The 20,014-nt window shown below is 42.7% G+C and overlaps 1 protein-coding gene across 2 annotated transcripts in view; it reads left to right on the forward strand.

Moving 5' to 3' along the window:
* Positions 1 to 19,124, forward strand: part of Dctn4 (dynactin subunit 4) — a 28,658-nt gene extending 9,534 nt beyond the window's left edge. Inside the window, exons 4-14 of one of the 2 annotated variants that reach the window (NM_053404.2) lie at positions 2,509 to 2,552; positions 4,950 to 5,057; positions 6,205 to 6,225; positions 6,722 to 6,795; positions 7,170 to 7,282; positions 7,521 to 7,630; positions 10,946 to 11,019; positions 12,639 to 12,693; positions 13,685 to 13,792; positions 15,522 to 15,619; positions 16,507 to 16,722. In NM_053404.2, the coding sequence (NP_445856.1) occupies positions 2,509 to 2,552; positions 4,950 to 5,057; positions 6,205 to 6,225; positions 6,722 to 6,795; positions 7,170 to 7,282; positions 7,521 to 7,630; positions 10,946 to 11,019; positions 12,639 to 12,693; positions 13,685 to 13,792; positions 15,522 to 15,619; positions 16,507 to 16,720 (1,019 nt within the window). In that variant the 3' untranslated portion in view covers positions 16,721 to 16,722. Of the gene's footprint in view, positions 1 to 2,508; positions 2,553 to 4,949; positions 5,058 to 6,204; positions 6,226 to 6,721; positions 6,796 to 7,169; positions 7,283 to 7,520; positions 7,631 to 10,945; positions 11,020 to 12,638; positions 12,694 to 13,684; positions 13,793 to 15,521; positions 15,620 to 16,506 lie in introns of both variants that reach the window. The other variant, XM_006254783.5, reaches the window with a different exon arrangement.
* Positions 19,125 to 20,014: the final 890 nt, after the last annotated feature.

The following is a 20,014-nucleotide window of genomic DNA, read 5'->3' on the forward strand; positions in this document are numbered from 1 at the left end:
GAGGTAGAGGGAGGGCGTCATTCCTGCCGTCCTGGAACTCAAAGCCATCCTGGGCTGTGTGAAACTCTGCCTCAAATTTTTCTTTCTTTTAAATCTGAAATTTAAACATCATGGACAAAATTAAAAGTGGTAAACTTTGAAAACCCGGACTCAGAAATAATACACTAAAGATGACTAACCAAAACTAAAGAAACTTTATCAACTTTCAAGAGACTCAGAAGGAACAGCAAAGGAGCTGAACAGTGGGACTCGACTGGGCATAAAAATGACCTTAAAGGAGACAGGGAGAGTGGGTGGGGAGGGCTAAGGAGAGGAGGTGCTGGGAGGAGGGGCGACTGGGGTCCAGATGTGAGGTGAATGAACACATAAATTAGTGGGGAAAACAACCAAAAACCGTTCATCTTAACTACGGATAATAAAAATGCAAGTGAAAACCATATCTGTTCCACAAATTTTTTTTTTTTTTTTTTTTTTTTTTGGTTCTTTTTTTCGGAGCTGGGGACCGAACCCAGGGCCTTGCGCTTCCTAGGCAAGCGCTCTACCACTGAGCTAAATCCCCAACCCCCACAAGTATTTTTAAATCTGATTTATATCATGTTATCCAGACAGGTTAATTCTCATCTCCCTAATAAATTAATTTATTTTTACTTTTTGTTTGTTGTGTGTTCATGACTCTTTGGATGCCAGAGGACAACTCTCAAAAGTCGGTGCTCCCCACCGTGTGGTTCTGGGGCTCTGACCGGGCCCTCCTGCCAACCTTATGCATTTACTCTTTGAGCCGGGCCTCACTCTGTCTGAAGAGGTTTATGTCCTTCTGACACTGGAGTTGGTGCTGAAAACCAACCCTGGGTGCTCCAGAAGAGTAGCCAGTGCTCTTAACTATTGAGCCGTCTCTCTAGCTCCAGCCACTTATTTATATTTATATTTATATTTATATTTATATGTTATCCATATGGGTAGTTGGCCTACACGCAACACATAGATGCAGTGCCCATGGAGGCCAAAAGAGGCTGGAACTAGAGTTACAGACAGTTGTAAGCCTCTACATGGGTGCTGGGAATTGAGCCCAGATTCTCTGCAAGAGCAACAGTGTTCTCAACTGCTGAGCCATTGCTCTTTTAGTCTTTAGCTCTTTTGTTTTGTTTTTATGACAGTTTCACTCCGTACCAAACTGGTCTTAAAGAAATGGTGATTCTTGGCTTGGCACCAGGCCCTGTGTGTTACATTGTGGATTCCAGTTCAGTGTTTTTATGGGATTTCTGAGTGTGCAGATGAATGGATCTCTGATTGGTGCATCTTTTCTTGGGCTGTTTCCCTTCTGTTTGTTTTGTCCAATTCTGATGTGTTAGTTATACTTTTTTTTTTTTATAAAAAATTTCTTTAAAGTAATGGTGACTTTTGTGTTCAGCCTGCAGTGTTTTAGCATGAGTCGCCACATCTGACTAGTTTGTATTTTCTTTATTTGTCACACATACAGCATCTTTAGCAAAGTGCCCACAGAGCTTTTGTTTTGTTTTGGGGTTTTTTTGGTGTTTTTTTGTTTGTTTGTTTGTTTGTTTGTTTTGTTTTGTTTTGTTTTTTCCAGAGAGACTTTTAAAAAAAGTCGTCTTGCCTCCACTTCTTTAAGTACTGGAATTACAGACACACACTATACTACCATGTCTGGTTCCTCTTGCCCACTTAGTGCTCTGTACATTTTTCTTTAATGCTCAGGAGTTTGACGTTTGTGCGGGTTTTGAGTTTAAGGGATTTTGTTCTGAATGTGCAGATCCAATTGGTATAGCACCACTCATTTAGAATTTGTATTGTTCTACAGATAAGAGCAGGATTTCTAGATCTACCTGCTTCCTGAGTTGGATTCCTGGCTCTGCCCCTTACTGTCCATGTAACTTTAGACCTGTAAGCAGGTCTAAGCTTTCTCCCTTCTGGATTTCTCCTCCTCTATAAAGTGGGAACAGTTGGAGAACCTTACCTCAGAATATATTGTGAAAACAGAAAAAAACATGCTGTGTTTCAGGTGCCCGGAACAGACACTGCATCCATTGCTGGTGCTGTTGATGACCCTCCCCATATCTAGAGAATAAAGTTATGCTGGGCTTGTGGCCTACCTAGGCCTATAATCCTAGCAACTTAGGAAGCTGAGACAGGAGGATTACTAAATCTACCCTTGCGTGGGACAGAGAGCAAGGCCAGTGCTGGCAACATCACAGAATTGTATCTTAGTCGTTTAGAAAGAGGATTGGTGAGATGGCTCAGTGGGTCAGAGCTCTTACTGCATAAACCTGACTCCCTGAGTTGTGTAAAGGGCTTACTCATGGTGGGCAAAGCCCTAGGTTCCATCCCTAGTACTAGAAAGAAAAGGGCTTGCGGGAAGCTCCTCCAAGCATGCTAGTCCATAAGATTTCTGGTGTTCTTTCTTGTAAATTCTGTGCTTTCATGTTTTTACTTAATGGCAACATTTGATGAAAATAAAAAAGGTAAAATTACTATTTAATGTTTATTTTCTAGCTAGTGGTGGTTGGCAAGAACCAGAAAATCCTCATGCACAACGGGTAAGTACATGAACATAGGCCTCAGAGGATGAAATAGGAAAGGCGGTGGGTGTGGCCCATGCTGAGAACTGCCTGTGTTTGTGCCCGAATGTCAGTTACTCACAAGAGAGGCACTAAGTCAGTGGCAATTCTTCTCTGTTACATAATTCCTGGAAAACACTTGTAGTTCTGTGTTCTAGTTATATTTCAAAAAAAGGAATGAAGTGGCTTCTGTTGTTTTCTTCATACAACCAACAATGACTAAAAGTTTTATTTGTTAGAATACTAAAATATTCTGGAAATATGAGCATCAGACCTCTCAGCCCTAAAGACACTGCTAACTTTGAAGGTACCCTAGGCCGGTATGGCTGTCTGTAGAAGCAGGATGGAGAATGTGTGGGCTTGCAGTATGTGCTTGCACTTGTCCTTCTAAACCTCTGCCTTAGAGCAGTGAAAACTCATGAGCTGCTCCCAACATGTCACTGTATTGTCAAACCGAAACCTCAGTGACTACGGACAGTATCCAGGGCAAGAAGGTAGAGAAATGGTTTTCTCACGAGCATTAGTGGGTAACATAGGTGTGTAGGTTGATAAAGGTTTCTTGAACTCTTTGCTGTGTGTACTCCTAGATGCTCACCTACAGAAAAGCATGCGTGTATACTTGTACATATACTGGGAGGCGAGGGGCGGGACTCCAGGTAAAGCAGAAAAGTACCTATTGCAAGTAATGTGAGGGAGGAATTGTGCCTTATCAACACTTGTTGGGAACTGCAACTGTTGAAGTCAATGTGTGAGCACGATGCTGCTGTCTGGAGGTGAGACACAGTCGGGAAAGAACTCAAGCAGGGGAATAGCCTGTAGGTGGAGGAAAGTGAGGGTAGAGAGTGTCTGGTGTACAGTGTAGTATCAACAAATGCAGAACAGTATTTGAGGGTTGACCTTGTAGGCCAAGACGTTTGAGAAGCCTTTAAATGTTTAAAAGCAAGAAGATGCCAGCATCACACTAATGTTTTTTTAAACAACTGCATGGGCTGGAGAAATGGCTCTGTGGCTGAGAGGACTGGCTGCTCTTCCAAAGGACCTGGGTCTAATCCCAGGACCTATACCTATATAGCAGCTTCAGCTCCAGGGTGTCTTAGCTCAGCATCTCTCACTGTGATAAGGGTCATAGCCAAAAGCAGCTTGAGGAGGAGAGGGTTTATTTCATCTTAAAACTCTATCACGGCTGGGGATTTAGCTCAGTGGTAGAGCGCTTACCTAGGAAGCGCAAGGCCCTGGGTTCGGTCCCCAGCTCCGGAAAAAAAAAAAAAACTCTATCACTAGGGAAGTCAAGATGGGAACTAAAGGAACTAAAGCAGAGACCGTACAGGAACACTGTTTACTGGCCTGTTCTGTGGCTTGCTCACTTTGCTCTCTAATATACCCAATGCCCACCTGCTCAGGAGTGGCACTGCCCACAGTTGGCTAGGCCTTACCACATCAATCATTAGTCAAAAAAATGCCCTACTGTGTTGCCTACAGTCAGTCTGATGGAGACAATTCCTCAGTTGACTTTTCTTTTCCAGGATAACTCAAGTTGACAATAAAAAATCCCAACAGGACATACAGGATCCACCACCCTCTTCTGGCCACTTAGGCACTGCACATGTGTGGTCCATGATAGACTTGTGGTCAAAACACCCATGGACCCATAGCAACTCTCCTTGTAAAAAAAGATGCTGCCGTAAGAAAGGATTAAATACCTTTTAGAACATTTGTTCTATGCAATGAGGCCTAGCCTTTGAAAAGAACAGGTAGATGTGTTAATAATAATAGAAAGACCAGATGATGTGTAGGAAGTCCATTATACTTGGAATGAAAAGTATCTACAGGGGCGTCTTCATATACTGTGTTCCCAAAGCATGTCAGGACATAAGTGGTAATAGCTGGTACCTAATTAAAGGAAAGCCTACCATCAGCACAAAGAATGCAGCAGAATTACACATTATTCTTTATGTTGTATGTTTGAATGATTATAATTAACACTGCTTCATGATGAAGAAAATTAATCAAAAAGTAACAGAGGCAGATGGACCTCTGCATTTGCGGCCAGTCGGGGCTGCCTGGTAAGACACTGATTGAAAAGTGAGGGAGGGAGGTTAGCAGAGTCTGGTGTCACATCCAGGAGAGATGAGGTGTGGAGCACAGCGCCCTGAAGCATTCCGACTCCTGTAGCCCGGGCATCCTGTGGCTGGAACTAAAGAGTTCGTTTCAATTCTGAAAACACTAATGAGAAAAAAATTCTCTTTACAGAAAAGGAGCAAACTTTCCCACTTTATAGCTTTTCATGTTGCTTTATTCATTTTATTTCTAGTCAGTGCAGTTGATCGACTTTGCTAGTCTTTTTGAGAAACAAATGCAGTCTTTGATTTCTTGTAGATGAACAAATTGATTGAATATTACCAGCAGCTTGCTCAGAAGGAAAAGGTTGAACGAGATCGCAAGAAACTGGCACGGCGAAGAAATTACATGCCTTTGGCTTTTTCGGTGAGAATTTGGCACAGAAAGACATTTTTTAGTAAGGCATCAGAACAGTGGCCATGTCAGAAAATGTCCTGTGCCCTCAACAGAAGAACTTGGTATCAAAAACCATTCCTCCAGTACAGATGTGTAAGCCTGCAGCTGTGCTTTGTGTGCCATTAATTCTATTTAAATTCCTTGTGTTTTCATAGAGCATCTATCTTTCTTCCTCCATTGCTCCATTTCAGCTTATTCCTCCCAGAAATTACTGCTTTATTTTCTAAGCTATACAAACTGTTTACTGCTTTTGCTTATTACAGAAAGATTGTATAGAGGGCGGTTAAACGGTAGATTTTATTTTGCCTTCTTTTGTAATGTTCCTGTCACACTGGGGTTTCCCAGTTCTAGCCTTTCATTTGTTTTTATTTTGACCCCTTGCCATCCTACTTTTTTCGAGATGGAAAGCACTGACACATGTGTAGTATTTGTTGTGGCGCTGGCACTGCTTGGGGAAGCACTCTTCCACAGGCTTCCCCCAGGCCCTGCACAGTGTGGCCGTGTGATTAAATAAGGGACGATAGGCACAAGTGGAACTGTTGGTAGAAATTATTTGTGGGTGTCAATTTCCGCTAGTTTATAGACAGAAGTAGCAGTTGGGATTCCGAGGTTTTCTTGTTGTTTCCTAAGTCTTATTTGTTGTTTTCTTTGTACTCGCTTGAGCCCTAACATGTTGACATTGAATAAGTAACATGTATTGAATGTCAGTGACATAATGTCATCTTATTTCATCTCAACAGTCCTGTGAGGCTGGTAGTACTGCCCCATTGTACCCTTGAACCGAGATCCAGAAAGGTGAAATGACTCACCATACTGTATCTACTGGACAGCTAGCTAAGCCATTAGACCCATACTGTGAAGTACATAGATTTGAGTTTAGTTGGCAGGAATGCTTGCAAAGCACCTACACTTACAAAAGAAGGAAGTGAATGTTCCCAAGTAGTCCAGTGGCCTGACCAGTGTCCCCACAGCTACCTATTAGGACAGGACTTGGAACTAAAAGCCCTCTCCCTCCAGCCTTCCCACATACCTGCTGGCTGTGTGCGTTGCTTTTATCTTATGCTTCATTTTGTTTTTTATCTTTGTTGCAACCTGCTGCTATTTGTGGGCTCTACAGCAACACACTATTCATGTAGTGGTAAGTTCTCTTTATGATTCTCGCTAACCCTGAAGAAGTTAGCAGACGATCATTATGTGTCTTAGACACTTCACGTAGTTCTTGCCTGACCCATAGCTAGGATGTACCTGGGCCAGTGTTAAAGCTCAGGAGCAGTGCACTTTGACTTTTAGTGTAGTTCCAGTCTCTGTGCTGCTTATTCTAGGAATATAATAGTAAATGTGGGTTACAAAAAGTAGACTTTAAATAGCTTTTTGCTTTTATTAGTTTTAGTTTTGTTTTAGTTGTCGCTTTTTCCCTCAAGCTTCTCACGCTCTGCTCCCCTAGTTCTTGCTTCCAATAACAGGATGTGTAAACTGGCCTTTCTTTTTTTTTTTTTTTTTTTTTTGGTTCTTTTTTTCGGAGCTGGGGACCGAACCCAGGGCCTTGCGCTTCCTAGGTAAGCGCTCTACCACTGAGCTAAATCCCCAGCCCCATAAACTGGCCTTTCTAATGGCAGTTTCTGAACTTCGTTTAGGACAAGTACAGCCTTGGGACCAGGCTTCAGCGACCACGAGCTGGTGCATCCATTAGTACACTTGCCGGACTTTCGTAAGTGTGGACATTGAACGACTGAGAAGGAATGTTTAAAAGAATACGTTTTTGTTTTTTAAGCTACCAAATGGAAAATGATTCTTAGACTTAGAAAATACCCAAACTTTTAAGATATTCTCTATGCTGAGCAGTGGTGGCACACGTCTTTAACCCCAGCCCTCAGGAGGCAGAGACAGACAGATCTCTTGAGTTCAAGGCTAGCCTGGTCTGCAGTTTGTTCCAGGACAGTCAGGGCTAGACAGAGAAACCCTGTCTCAAAACAAAAAAAGGATACTCTACTTTAGAGGAATACCTTACACTTCAGTCATTGATAAGGACTTTGGAAATAATCCAGTGGACTCTTGGGAAGTTACTGCCTCTCATTTTTTTAGCCTTAGAGAAGGAGAAGACCAGAAGGAGGTAAAGATTGAGCCAGCTCAGGCCGTCGCTGAAGTGGAGCCTCTGCCTGAAGACTATTACACACGACCAGTGAACCTGACAGAGGGTAATTACATATGTCCTCTGCTCCTGCTCTGTTCTCCAACTGCTTGTGCTGTGCTCCCCTGCATGCCTTAGGCTTGGGGTTCTTAGTAATAAAAAGAACCTGGTGAAAATAAACATGTGGACTCATTTTAGAAACTATCATATTAGCATATTGCTTTGGGAGCATTCTTCTTTGCCCTCATACAAGTCTGATTTTGAAAATGACTGTAAACTAAGCCTGGTCTCTGCTTTCTTGTTAGTGACCACCCTTCAGCAGCGCCTCTTACAGCCTGACCTGCAGCCTGTCTCAGCCTCGCAGCTTTATCCTCGACACAAGCACCTTCTGATCAAACGGTCCCTGCGCTGTCGGGTAAGCACTCCCCTGCAGAGTTGCCTGTGTACAGGAGAAAAGCAGATAGACATGATTGTATCTGGCCGTTGTAGTAAATACAGAAAGCTCCGAGAACACAACAGATAAAGTGGACATAAGGTTTCAAGCCTGATAACTCTGGAGACCACTACTACTGTTCCTAATTTACAGACATGGAGCCTAGCGTATCTGAAGGTGGAGTGCACCCTCAAATGTAAATCCACAAAGGAATACAAAGCACTTTAGGCTGATCTCAACAAAACACTGATAAACTATCTAAGAACAAGGGAAAAAGTAATCCACAGTTTAATCTCTAGTAATTTACAGAGTATTTAGAGTAAATTGTAAAAACAAACAGAATGGAAGGAGGAAGGGTCTTTTGGATTCCATCCTGTGGTGCTGTGGACATTCTGTGGTGATGCACTCTACCTTGCCTGGTAGCCACTGGTTGTACCTGGCAGCCAAGTTCTTGAAATGTGAAGTTAGCCGACATACTGACTCATCATTCATTTAAATAACCACATGTCTATTATTACCAAGTGATGCCCCTCTGGATTGAAGAGATTTAAATGTATACCTGCCAGCACGGTGTGCACACTTTACGCAGCTCCTGACCCGGACAGCCTAGCCTAGATCCTTACAAAAGAGGAAGGGAGGGAGGAGAAAGGGGAAACAAGGAAAAATGTGTACAGTCAAGTTAAATTAGCAGGATTTTTTTTTTTTTTTTTTTTTTTTTTTTTTTTTGGTTCTTTTGGTTCTTTTTTTCAGAGCTGGGGACCGAACCCAGGGCCTTGCGCTTCCTAGGTAAGCGCTCTACCACTGAGCTAAATCCCCAGCCCCAGCAGGATTTTTTTTATGTTATAAAGAATTAGTCTGGTTTTAGGGATAATATTTATTTTATCATAAAAAATAACTAAGAATGTAGAATGACCATATAGCAGATGCTATTTTTTATCTTAATTTTTTACTTTTCATCTTAATGACTTTTATTTATTTTTGTTCTCTGTGCATTGGAGTTTTGTCTGCACTTATGTCTGTCTGTGTGAAGGTCAACTTACTTGGAGTTGGGTTACAGACATCTGTGAGCTGCCAAGTGGGTGCTGGGGATTGTGCTGTGGTCCTCTGGAAGAACAGCCAGTGCCCTTAAACCACCTCGCCAGCCCTAGCAGAAGCTCCTTATTAGGCTCAGATGTCGTTCAGTGTGTGAAGGCCCATGCCTTCGAGCATGATGGTGCTTTGATCCCTGGAACTGATGTGGTAGAAAGAGAAAAGTGCCCACATTCGCACTGATTAATTAATTACACAAGTAAAAGACATAGATTGTCCAAATGAATTGAACAAATGCTGCGACTCACTTAGAAACAATACAAGAACTCAGAGAGAGTAAAGGTGCTGATAGAGCTGGACATAGGGTACACGCCTGTAATCACAGCCCTCGGGAATCTGAGGCAGGAGGATGTTCACTTCAAGACCAGCCTGTGCTATATAGCAGTGCCCTGTCTCAAAATGCCAGGGATATAGAGCTCAGTGTTAAAAGTGCTTACCCAGCACACACAAGGTCCTGGGTTCAGTTCTCAGCAGGGGTGAGGAAGGAGCAGTGGAGGTGTATAGACAGTATTTGCTTGCTTGCTTACTTGTTTTTTCAAGACAGGGTCTCACCTGTGGTGGCGTATGCCTTTAATCTCGGCACTCGGGAGGCTGAGGCATGCAGATTTCTGAGTCTAAGCCAGCTTGGTGTACAGAGCTATACTGGGAAACTATACTGTTTATTAATCGTGGCATTATGGAACATTGGGGAAAGAATAGACTATTAAAATTTGCTAGGACAGTTAGGCATGTAGCTCAGATGGTACTGCACTTGCCTGATATGCATGAGTTCAGTTCCCAATACCCTGTACAATCGGGTGTGGACCACATGTCTGTCATTGTAGTGTCAGGAAGCAGAGCAGAATGATCACATGTTCAGGGCCATCCTCAGCTACATAACAGTTTCAAGGTCAGCTCAAGTACAGGAGACCTTATCTCAAAGCAAGTTTTAGCTAAATAACTCTTATGGGAAAACTGAAAACTTAAACAGCAAATGGAAGGAGAGTACTTAGAACTATTTATGTATGATTTCTGAGTAAGGAGTTATTTCATAAGCAAGGCAAACAAACAAAAGTAACATTGGGTCTTCCACCACAGTCCACAGTAAAACTTGGGCTCCAACCCACAGAAGTTCTGTAAGTAAATAAGAGGACAGTGGTCTAGAAGAATGGTTCATAAGGTGTCTGGCTAGCAAAGGGCTGAGCAAGGGAAGACACAAAGGAAAGCAGTGCACAGTTCCACCACTCAGTCCAAAGCCTGACAAGTACAAGGTGACCCCATAAAAATAACCAGAGAAGGTAGCATGCAAAATTCTGTGGTTAGTGAGCATGAAAGATCTTGAACGTCCACGGTGATCACAAAAATGTATATTAAGAACTGCTTCAGGCCGCCATCTCCTAGTCCTCGGATAGCACAGGTAAGAAGCTTGGGAGAATCTGTCAGAGTAGTAAGTGGCCTTCTCGTTGGTCCCGTTGGGACATTGTCTTACTGACACATCCTACCTTGGAAAGTGACTCACATCCACTACTCATTGCTCTGGAAATTACTCTGAAGGTCTCAATTGACTGGTTAAAGTTAGAGAAACCATTACAGTGAAACACTAAAGATGAAGTCGCTGTGTGTCCCAGAATGGAATTACAGGATTGATGTAAGAAAGACAGGACAAGAGAATATATAGATTAATATATTAATATTAGTATTAATATATTAGTATTGTGGAAAAAAAAAAACCATGAGCTATGTCTGCCTAGATCGGTCCTGCAGAGAGAAGCAGACACACTGTAATGTACTCTCTATGTTAGACACTGCTTTGCACTACTTAAAATATTTTTAACAAGGTTATGTAAGTCATTAGACTCCAATCCCTGCCTCCATTCATACACATCTCCAAAGTTACATCAGTTACTTCTTATGTCCCATTTTAAGCATCTATTAAGTGAGAACATTAACAGCTGTGCACAGTGATGTAATAAAGCCAGTGTGGTGCCTGTCTAAGTTGGGGTGTGCATTGTTCATAGTTTCTAAACACCGCATGCTATGATATTAGTGGTGGTTTAAATGAGTCCTATAATTTTTGGCTATCAGTAGCATAAATTCTGTTCTAGAATTTATAGACTTTGGACAGGACAAAACATAAAATTCCAATAAGTACCTTCTGTGTGCTTGCAATGGTTCTGTGGTTCTTCAGATGTATTCTTGCTACCTTCTGACATGTACTTTTCTTTTTAGAAATGTGAACACAATTTGAGCAAACCAGAATTTAATCCAACATCTATCAAATTCAAAATCCAGTTGGTTGCTGTGTAAGTATTTTAGGATATTAATTGAGGTTTTATGGGTGTTTTTAAATGGGGATTACCTTTTTAAAAAAAAATCTGAGAAGAAAAGAAAAATCACATAGAACCAGTCTTTTCTTTCTATTGCTATTCTGGTTTTGCATTTACTTGAAAAGCATGAAGTCTCAAGTGTGTCTGTAACACAGAATCAAGGCTGTGTGCTCTGAAGTTATGGAGCATCCTGGAGTCCTAGTTCTGAGGAGTCAGAAGCAGGAATATTGTATCAGTGACATATTGCAAATTTAAAATATCTAAAGACTTTTTAATTAAATTTAAAGCATAGCAAATTGAAGCATACTCCAACATTTATTTTATGTCTTGGTTCTGATAACATCTCGCTGAATGAAATAAAGGTGATTAAAATAGTGTTAACGTGCTGGGGATTGTCAATGGCTGCGTATTAAAGAAGACTTAAGGAGGCACATTGAGAGCCACCAGCCAACGAGATGGCTCAGTGGGTTAAGCACTTCTGGGACAACCTGCGTCTAGTCCCTTGATCTGATACAAAGTTAGAAAGAGAACCTACTCTAAGTTATTCTCTGATGTCCACATATGCACACACAGATACACATAATGATGGTGGTTTCAGTTGTTTGTTTTAATGTAGATGGGCATGGTGATGCATGCCAGTAATCTCAGCACACAGGAAGCAGAGGTGGTGGATCACTGAGGTTGAGGTCACCTGATCTGCATACATAGCAAGTGTCAGGCTAGCCAGAGTTATATGGTGAAACCCTGTCTGAAAAATATTTTTATTTAAAAACAGGATAATGCACATCTGAAACGGGGGGGGGGGGTGTCAAGACTCCTGCGCCCAGTAACATACCTCCAACAAAGCCATATTTCTTAAACCTTCCCAAACACTTCCAGCAACTTCAGACCAAGCATTCAAATACATGAGCCTTTAGGGGTCATTCTCATTCAAACCACCGTTTTTTCTCGAAACAGAATCAAGGTCTATAAATACTGAGCAGGCATTTGAACCTGGGCAACTGTGAATCCAGACAAATATTCAAACAGCCTGTGATTTTTTAAATCCAGGGTAAGAATACTGTAAAGTGCCTGGATTTGGGCCTCGACACTATACCTGCCTACACCCAGCAGCTCCTTTTTTGTAATGATAGTCAGGCCTTTCTCACAAAGTTCAAGTAAACGCCATGGCGAACACTTGTACAATACTTAGAAAATTGCCTGGCACACAAGAAGCACTGTATGCATGGTAGGAGTGTATTCGTTTGCAACCATATAGAATGCTAGCTATTCAGCCAGGATCTTGTAACCAGCTATCTTGTTAAGTGAATTAGTGAGAGGCCCCCAAAATAAATGTATAAGAAAAGCATTTGATACAGAAAACTACAAGCCCTAACCCAGCTCTTATACATACAGGCTGGACTCCTAAAAATTTCAGACAGAACCAATTGTTTGTTTGGTTTTATGAATCTCTTACTGTGGTGATAGTTCATTTTTCTCTTGATCTAGTTAGTATTTTCTTATAGCATTAGTGTATGTGGGGTTCTTTTTTAAGGTGAATAATTATTCGAAGAGACTCCAATGAACAGTTAATACATGTTTGTGTTTGTCTGTAGCAATTATATTCCAGAAGTGAGAATCATGTCGATCCCCAATCTTCGCTACATGAAGGTTAGTACCGTACTTACTGACACCCAGACTTGCTAAGTCAGTGGGTGGCCTGTGCATGTTTGTATGTGGGCGGCAGCTCTGTGGGGAATGGGGTGTTGTAAGAAGGGTGCAGGGCAAGGGCAGTTTAAAATGATCAAGAAATTGAGACTTGGCCAACAGCGTGTTGGATGTGTAAGAAGCAGGTTGCACATTCTGTAACGTTATAAAACTGGGGAAAGAAAGATGACGATAGGCAGCTTTCTCTTGCGGCCAGTGGGAGCTGCTGTTTTGATTCAGGTTTGTGTGCATCTGTCACGGGAGTCTGTGTACTTCTTCAGGACACAGCACTTCTTCCATGGGGTCCTCTCCTGTACTCCCATGAACGAGTGACTGCTCTGCGGCAGCCTCTCTGGCTCTGCACCTTCGTGCTGCTCATGAAAGATTCATGGCATCCCTTTATGTTACCGATCTCCAGAGTAGCAAATTGTCATAGTTTGGAATTCTTAAAAAGGTTTTATAGTCTTAATGTGTCATTTTCCTCCGCCCTTCGTAATACATCTGACTAGTCTATGGCTATGATATCTTATTTCGGGCCTTTTGTTTTCTTCATTCCCTAAGCAACAATCAGAGTGGTATAGGAACTGCAAACTTTAAAACAGTCGGGGGCTGGAGGGATGACTTAGTGGTTCAGAGCACTGACTGCTCTTCCAGAGGTCCTCAGTTCAAATCCCAGCAACCACAGATTGCTCTGTAATGGATCTGATGCCCTTTTCTGGTGTCTGAAGACAGCTCTAGTGCACTTATAGATGCCCTCACTAAGAGGGTATATCACTAACACAAACTGAAAGATCAGCTAACACTCTTAGGGGAGTCCGATGTTGAGGAGCAGGAAGTGCTGTTGCTCTGGAAAAACGGATGAAACATTTTGTGTGTTTTGTGAGGCATTAAGGTTCACCTAAGAAAGCCATCCTTAGTCAGAGTATGACACCTGAAAGATGCTCTTCTTCTCTAGGAAAGCCAGGTCCTCTTGACTCTTACAAATCCAGTGGAGAACCTCACCCATGTAACTCTGCTGGAGTGCGAAGAGGGGGACCCTGATAACATCAACAGCACTGCTAAGGTAAGGGTGTTTGTCCCCACAGACCCTGACGTCACCTGCAGTGGCTTCACTGGACATGGCCTAAAAGAATCCATTTCTACATGTGATTCACATTGTCTTGATTCTACAACCTAATTTTATCTTGTCCTCAAACACCCAGCCATGACCTATCAAACCTCATTGCTCACACTGGGTTTCAAAGAGAGACCTGTCTGACCTTCCTCTCTTCAGTACAAGTTACCTCACCTGACACTTGTGTTACCACCAGACCATTCTTCCATTAGTTGTTCAACCTGTTGATCATGTGCAACTCTCCGTTCTTCAGTGTGACCTTCCTCACATGGGTGCACCATGGATACGGAGGCTTCTGTTGGGGAGCTGCCTGCGTGGCTCATTTTTACCCTGTATCCCTTCCTGCCCAGTTTCCCTAGTATACACACCCTTTCTGCTCAGTTTGACACTCACTGTTGATAACTCATGAGATGTCATCTCCTTTTAGTTAGGAGCAGATGTCTCTTCCACATTCCCACTATTTACCCCTCCACTTACATATAGTACAAGTCACATGGCTAAATAGTAAGATAATTTTGAATTAATTCATGAATAAGTGAATGAAATGCAGCTTTATTTTATATTTTGCCACTTAGAGTTTGATATAATTTTAATTTTACATATTTGTATTTATCTGTATATGTGCACACTGTGTGCTCATAGAGGTTAGAGTCATTTCTCTTACCATGTAAGTCCAGAGGATCTAACTCACATTGTTGGGTGTGATGGCGAGCACCTGAGCCATCCCACTAGTCAAGTTGATAGAAATCTTAAAAGAACTGTACGTAGTATCGGCTCAGTTACTAGTCATGCCAAGCATTTGTAGAAGGGATGCTTGCAACTCTAGCTATTGCTCAAAGAATAGCACTAGAGAATTTCCCCGTGGAGCCACTTTTTTTCCTTCTGCCTTTTAATTTCACTCATTAGCATCATCTCCAGAAAAAGGTGGCTTGTGTTCTTCTATTTTTTTTAACTAACTTTTTTAAGTAGGTCTAATTGGGCTGAAAACAAAGCTCTGGAATGTGGGTGCAGCCTTGCTCAAGGACAACCTAAGGAAGCTTATTATGCCCAGTGTTGGGACAGTACAGTCCACCACTGCAGGGAAGTCATGGTGCCGAGGCTCAAGTCAGTGGGACCCAGCACATCTTTGAGTCTTAGAACAGGGAGATAGATGAGTGATGTGCTCAGCATGCTTTGTCTTTTTTACCCAGTCCAGACCCCTGTCCTTAGGATAGTGCCACCATGGGCTGGAGAGATGGCTCAGCGGTTAAGAGCACCCGACTACTCTTCCAGAGGTCCTGAGTTCAATTCCCAGCAACCACATGGTGGCTCACAACCATCTGTAAAGAGATCCGATGCCCTCTTCTGGTGTATCTGAAGACAGCTACAGTGTACTTATATATATAATAAATGAATAAATCTTTAAAAAAAAAGGATAGTGCCACCACAGTTAGGGTAGGTCTTCCCACCCTACTTCGCCCAGTCTACAGGATCATTCGCAGTGTTCTGCAGTGTCCATACCCCCCCACGAAGGAAGTCCTCATTGACCTGTCATTCCTCTCTGTGTTCTCATGCCCAAGCTCATCAGCAGTGTTTTAGGACCCTGTAAGGAGTATAACCGTGTCCAGATGCTCACCTCTGTCTAGATGGCGCTGCTGTAGTCCAGCTCTTCTGAAGCTGGCCTCTCTTTTGCTCTTAGGTGGTGGTGCCTCCCAAAGAGCTCATCTTAGCCGGCAAGGATGCAGCAGCAGAGTACGATGAGCTGGCAGAGCCCCAGGACTTCCAGGATGACCCTGAGTAAGTGACCTTCCTATGTCCTCAGACCACAGTCAGCTTATCCAGGAGCCTGTGTCTTTTGACAGTGAGTGCATGAGGCTGCAGGTATCACATGGTGCTAGACTAGAAATGGACAGGTAACCTTTAGGGTGTGCCTTTCTGTGGACTGCCTCCTCCAGCTAGGCCCCTCTGCCTACCAGCTCCATGGCCTTCAGAATAGCACCCCATGCTCAGGACTGAACAATAAAGACATGGCTTGAGAGAGATGTCAGTCAGACCTTAAAAATGCTCACTCGGGTATGTTTTCTTGCCTGGGTTTTAAAGAACAATTTCTTCCCTTTCTATTTATGAAATCATTAGCTGTAAACGGCTGAGGTGATAGCTCAACATTAATTCCTCTGCTCTTCCAGAGTACCCAGGTTCACCTGCCAGCACACAGATGTAGCCCACAACTATCTCCATGTAACTCCTGTTCCAGGGAGTTGAGTGCCCTCTTCTGGTCTCTGGAGGCACTGTGCGTGGTGAGACGAAGACTTACATGCAGGCAAACACCTGTACACATTAAATAATTGTCTTGGGGTTTTTTTAAAGAAAACAAAACACAGGTGGATCTTTTTGAGTTTGAGGCCAGCCTGGTCTATACAGTAAATTCTAGGACATTCAGGGCTGTTTCACAGAGACGCCTGTCTCAAAAGGAAGGCAGGAAGAAAAGAAAAAGAAAGATGATAGGAAAGGAAAAGAGCAGAAGAGCAAGTGTAGCTAGCTCAGCTTTTCCTGCAGAAGCTCCTCCCAGCTAGTCGGCAGGATGGCGGTCTCAGCAGAGGTTCCCATTGTGCCCTGAAGTGACTGGGAGACTGTCAGTCCGACTGACTTCTGGCCTGCCTAATGCTGTGCTTCTCTTTCCCTAGCATTGTAGCTTTCAGAAAAGCCAACAAAGTAGGCATCTTCATCAAAGTCACCCCACAGCGTGAGGAAGGGGACGTGACCGTGTGCTTCAAGATGAAACATGATTTTAAAAACCTGGCTGCCCCCATCCGCCCTATGGAAGAAAGCGACCAGGGCACAGAAGTCATTTGGCTCACTCAGCATGTGGAACTGAGCTTTGGCCCTCTTCTTCCTTAAAACAAAGCTACCTGGTGGGCAGATCCCACCCAGCCATGTCACTACAGCTCTCAACAGTGTGGAAGCTGCTGCTTCATCAGACATGTTTATAAAGATGTACTACTGAATCCTGTGGAGTGGAGGGCAGGCCAGGGTTCGGAGCACAGGGTAACTGCTGTTGACACCAGTAAGCCTGTGTCTCTCTGAGCCCTGCACATTGAGTAACAGCATCGTTCCATCACAGTAAAGGAGTAGCTGTTCCATGGAGGGCATTGTATTTACTCGCTAAGAAACGTGCTGTGCGCCTGTCACAGTTTGACAGAAAGCCTTAGGGTGATAATCCAGAGCAGACCTTGTCTTTGTGCCGCAGCTTTGGTCTCGGTGTTCCAACGGCTTTCTGTATTTCTGTATGCCGTTAAGGATAACCCTGAAATCATAACCCTTCACTGGCCTTGGCCCTGGCTCTCACTTTGCCGATGATTTCCATTTGACAGAGCAGTAGGACTGTCATTGTGTCTCTAACCTAGTGATGGCAGGGCAACCTGTCGCTTTCCTAAGGCACTCTGTCTCTTCCAAAGGAACACAGTATACCTGTCACTTGATTGTCATTTTCCTCATTAGTATATGGGACTTGTAAGTAAGAATTTGAATGGCAAGCAGTTACATGTCATGAAATTCATTTGTTTTAATATTACCACAATACCCAGGGGCTAAGGCTGCCTGCCACAGGGAGACAAACTTTATGAATCTTACTATCTGCCCTCCTCTGTTCTGTTTTTTTGTTTGTTTGTTTGTTTGTTTGTTTTTCAGATGGGCTCGCTCCGTGTAACTCTCGCTGGCCTGAACTCAACCTGCTAGGACTAAAGATCCTTGCAACATGTCCAGCTCGCTGCCCTGTTCTATAAATCAAGAAATTGCTCTAACGTTGGGGCTTTTAGAAAGAGCTGGGACAGTTTATATGGACACTTTGCTGCATCACTTCTGGAATGCAGAAAACATTTTAAACTAACTTTTAGCATGATCCAAACTAATGTTCTTTCTGCTGAATTGAAGGAAAAATTAACTGTCAATCCCTTAAATTTAAAACTGGACACAAAGAAAAAGAACTTTCCCTTAATGAATATAAGACTTCTTGTGTTGTTGTGTGAAGTGAGACCATTGTGATTGTAAGCCATAGAAGTTCAGCAAGTAGCCAAGATGCCAGCCTGAACCTAGACTTGCTGGTTTTCTCAAATACTGACATTGAGTTGTTTTCTAAAATCAGAGTTGACAGAGTAGACCAGTTGCACTTTTCCTTAAAGTACTCCTAGTACATGGCCAACAGACCTTGGAAGAAAAAGTTCCTGTTTACAAATCCTGCTTTGGTTTTCATTTTAAGTCTCTGGGGGTTTTGTTTTGTATTAAGGAATATACAGTCTGGACTACAGATAGAATAGTCGTTGTTAGTTTCACCTAAGAAGAAAACACTTAGGAAGCTGTTGAAAGACACTTTGTTCTTCGAAGATCTTAAGATCAAGCCAATTTTATGAAACAATATTCCCACAGAGTGAGTATATGTGTATATATATATATATATACACACACACACTAGAATATAAGAATAAAACACTGATCTCTAATACTATGGGAACAATAATGTTTGCCTCTTAGAAGCTGGAGCTGAAAGTTGGGTAATTACAAGTTTCAGACTATAGAAAGAGTGGTTTTCTGCAACTCCACAAGGCCTACTATGAAGCCACTATTCAGGGTCTTGGGGGTGGGGGAGGGGCACACATCAAAGTGCAGATAGCCTCAGCTGAGCACATAATGTGGAGACTGGCACAGTTGTCTCTGTCTGTATGCCTTTATGCAGTGACATTGATACTTCTTCCCTAGGAAAACATTGAAGTAATGGGGCTCTTCACTCCTGTGGGATAAACAAAAAACACTTGTGGGTTGGTTTTTTTTTGGGGGGGGGGTTGGTTTTTTGTTTTTCAAGAAGTCAAGTTAACTTAAAAATATCAGTTCTACACTGTTTCAAGGTAAGTTTAGTGCAAGCTGGTCTTGTTTGTGTTTTTAGGAAAGGTTCGACACCTGCAGGTGGTGAATTAGGAATTGTGGCTGTCACTTTTTGTATTAGATGAGGTGCAGGGTTTCTATTACTAGTCAGTGTGCACCAAGACACAAGACAAGAGTCAGGCGTCCTTAGCACTTGAAACTACAATTTTGGATGCTTACTGCTAAGTTACTTTGGGTTTGTGAGTTGATTCACACTCAAATTTTTCGTTTGTTCCAAATACATGTTACAAGCATACTGCACTAAATACCCTTGCGTCTTTGTAATGAGCATCCTTCTTGGTGGGTGAGAGGCACTCCTTGACTTAAATAACAGGTTACTGTTTTGCCTTATTGCTTAATATAGTGAAATAAAGCAGACAAAGCCCAACTGTGTCTGTGATTGATTTCACAAATACTGGCTAGAGCTGCATGGTCCAGGGTCTAAGGGTCAGGTGATGTATGCCCTGCCATTCCTCCTTTATTATTTTATGTGGGGAAAGAGGCCAGAAGAGGACAGCAGATCCTGTGGAGCTGGAGTTACAGGTGGTTGTGAGTCACCCACTGAGAACTGAACTGCCCCCTGCAAATGCTCGAGACTACTGAGCTGTGTCTCCTGCTCCTCCCCTCGCTTCTTTACATAAGTTAACTTGATAAAAGTGATTCACCAAGCTCTGTGTTGTGGTGCACACCTTTAATGCCAGCACTAGGGAAGCAGAAGCAGGTGGATCTCTTGTGAGTTCTTGGCCAGCCTGGTCTATATAGTGAGTTCTAGAATTCTATGGAGGGATCCTATCTCAAAAAAAAAATAGAAAAGTGTAATTCACTGAAACATGGGGATTATTGCTTGAGCTTACATATATTTTTCAGATGCATTTTGTTAGGTGTGCATTAGCTTTTATCTCTAGAACCCAGGACCACTAACCAAGCAGTGTCCCCATCCAAAATGGGCTGGGCCCTCCCGCATCAGTCACTAAGAAAATGCCCTACGGGATTGCCTATATAGCTCAGTGTTAAGGAAGCATTTTCTCAATTAAGTTTTTTTCATCTCTGATAACAAGCTTATATCAAGTTGACATAAAAATAACCAGCATAATTGTTTGGTTTTTGCTCTTTTGAGATCTTCATACTTTATAGGCTGTCCTCGAACTCACAGAAATCAGTCGTATCTGCCTTTTCAGCATGCTGGAATTAAAGGTGCCATTATGCCCATCCCTGAAGTAAGTCTATGTCTGTCTGTCTCTCTCTCTCTCTCTCTCCCTCCCTCCCCCCCCCCCCCGC

This window comes from Rattus norvegicus, chromosome 18 (genome assembly GCF_036323735.1).
Source record: "Rattus norvegicus strain BN/NHsdMcwi chromosome 18, GRCr8, whole genome shotgun sequence".
In the NCBI taxonomy this organism is placed as follows: Eukaryota; Metazoa; Chordata; class Mammalia; order Rodentia; family Muridae; genus Rattus; species Rattus norvegicus.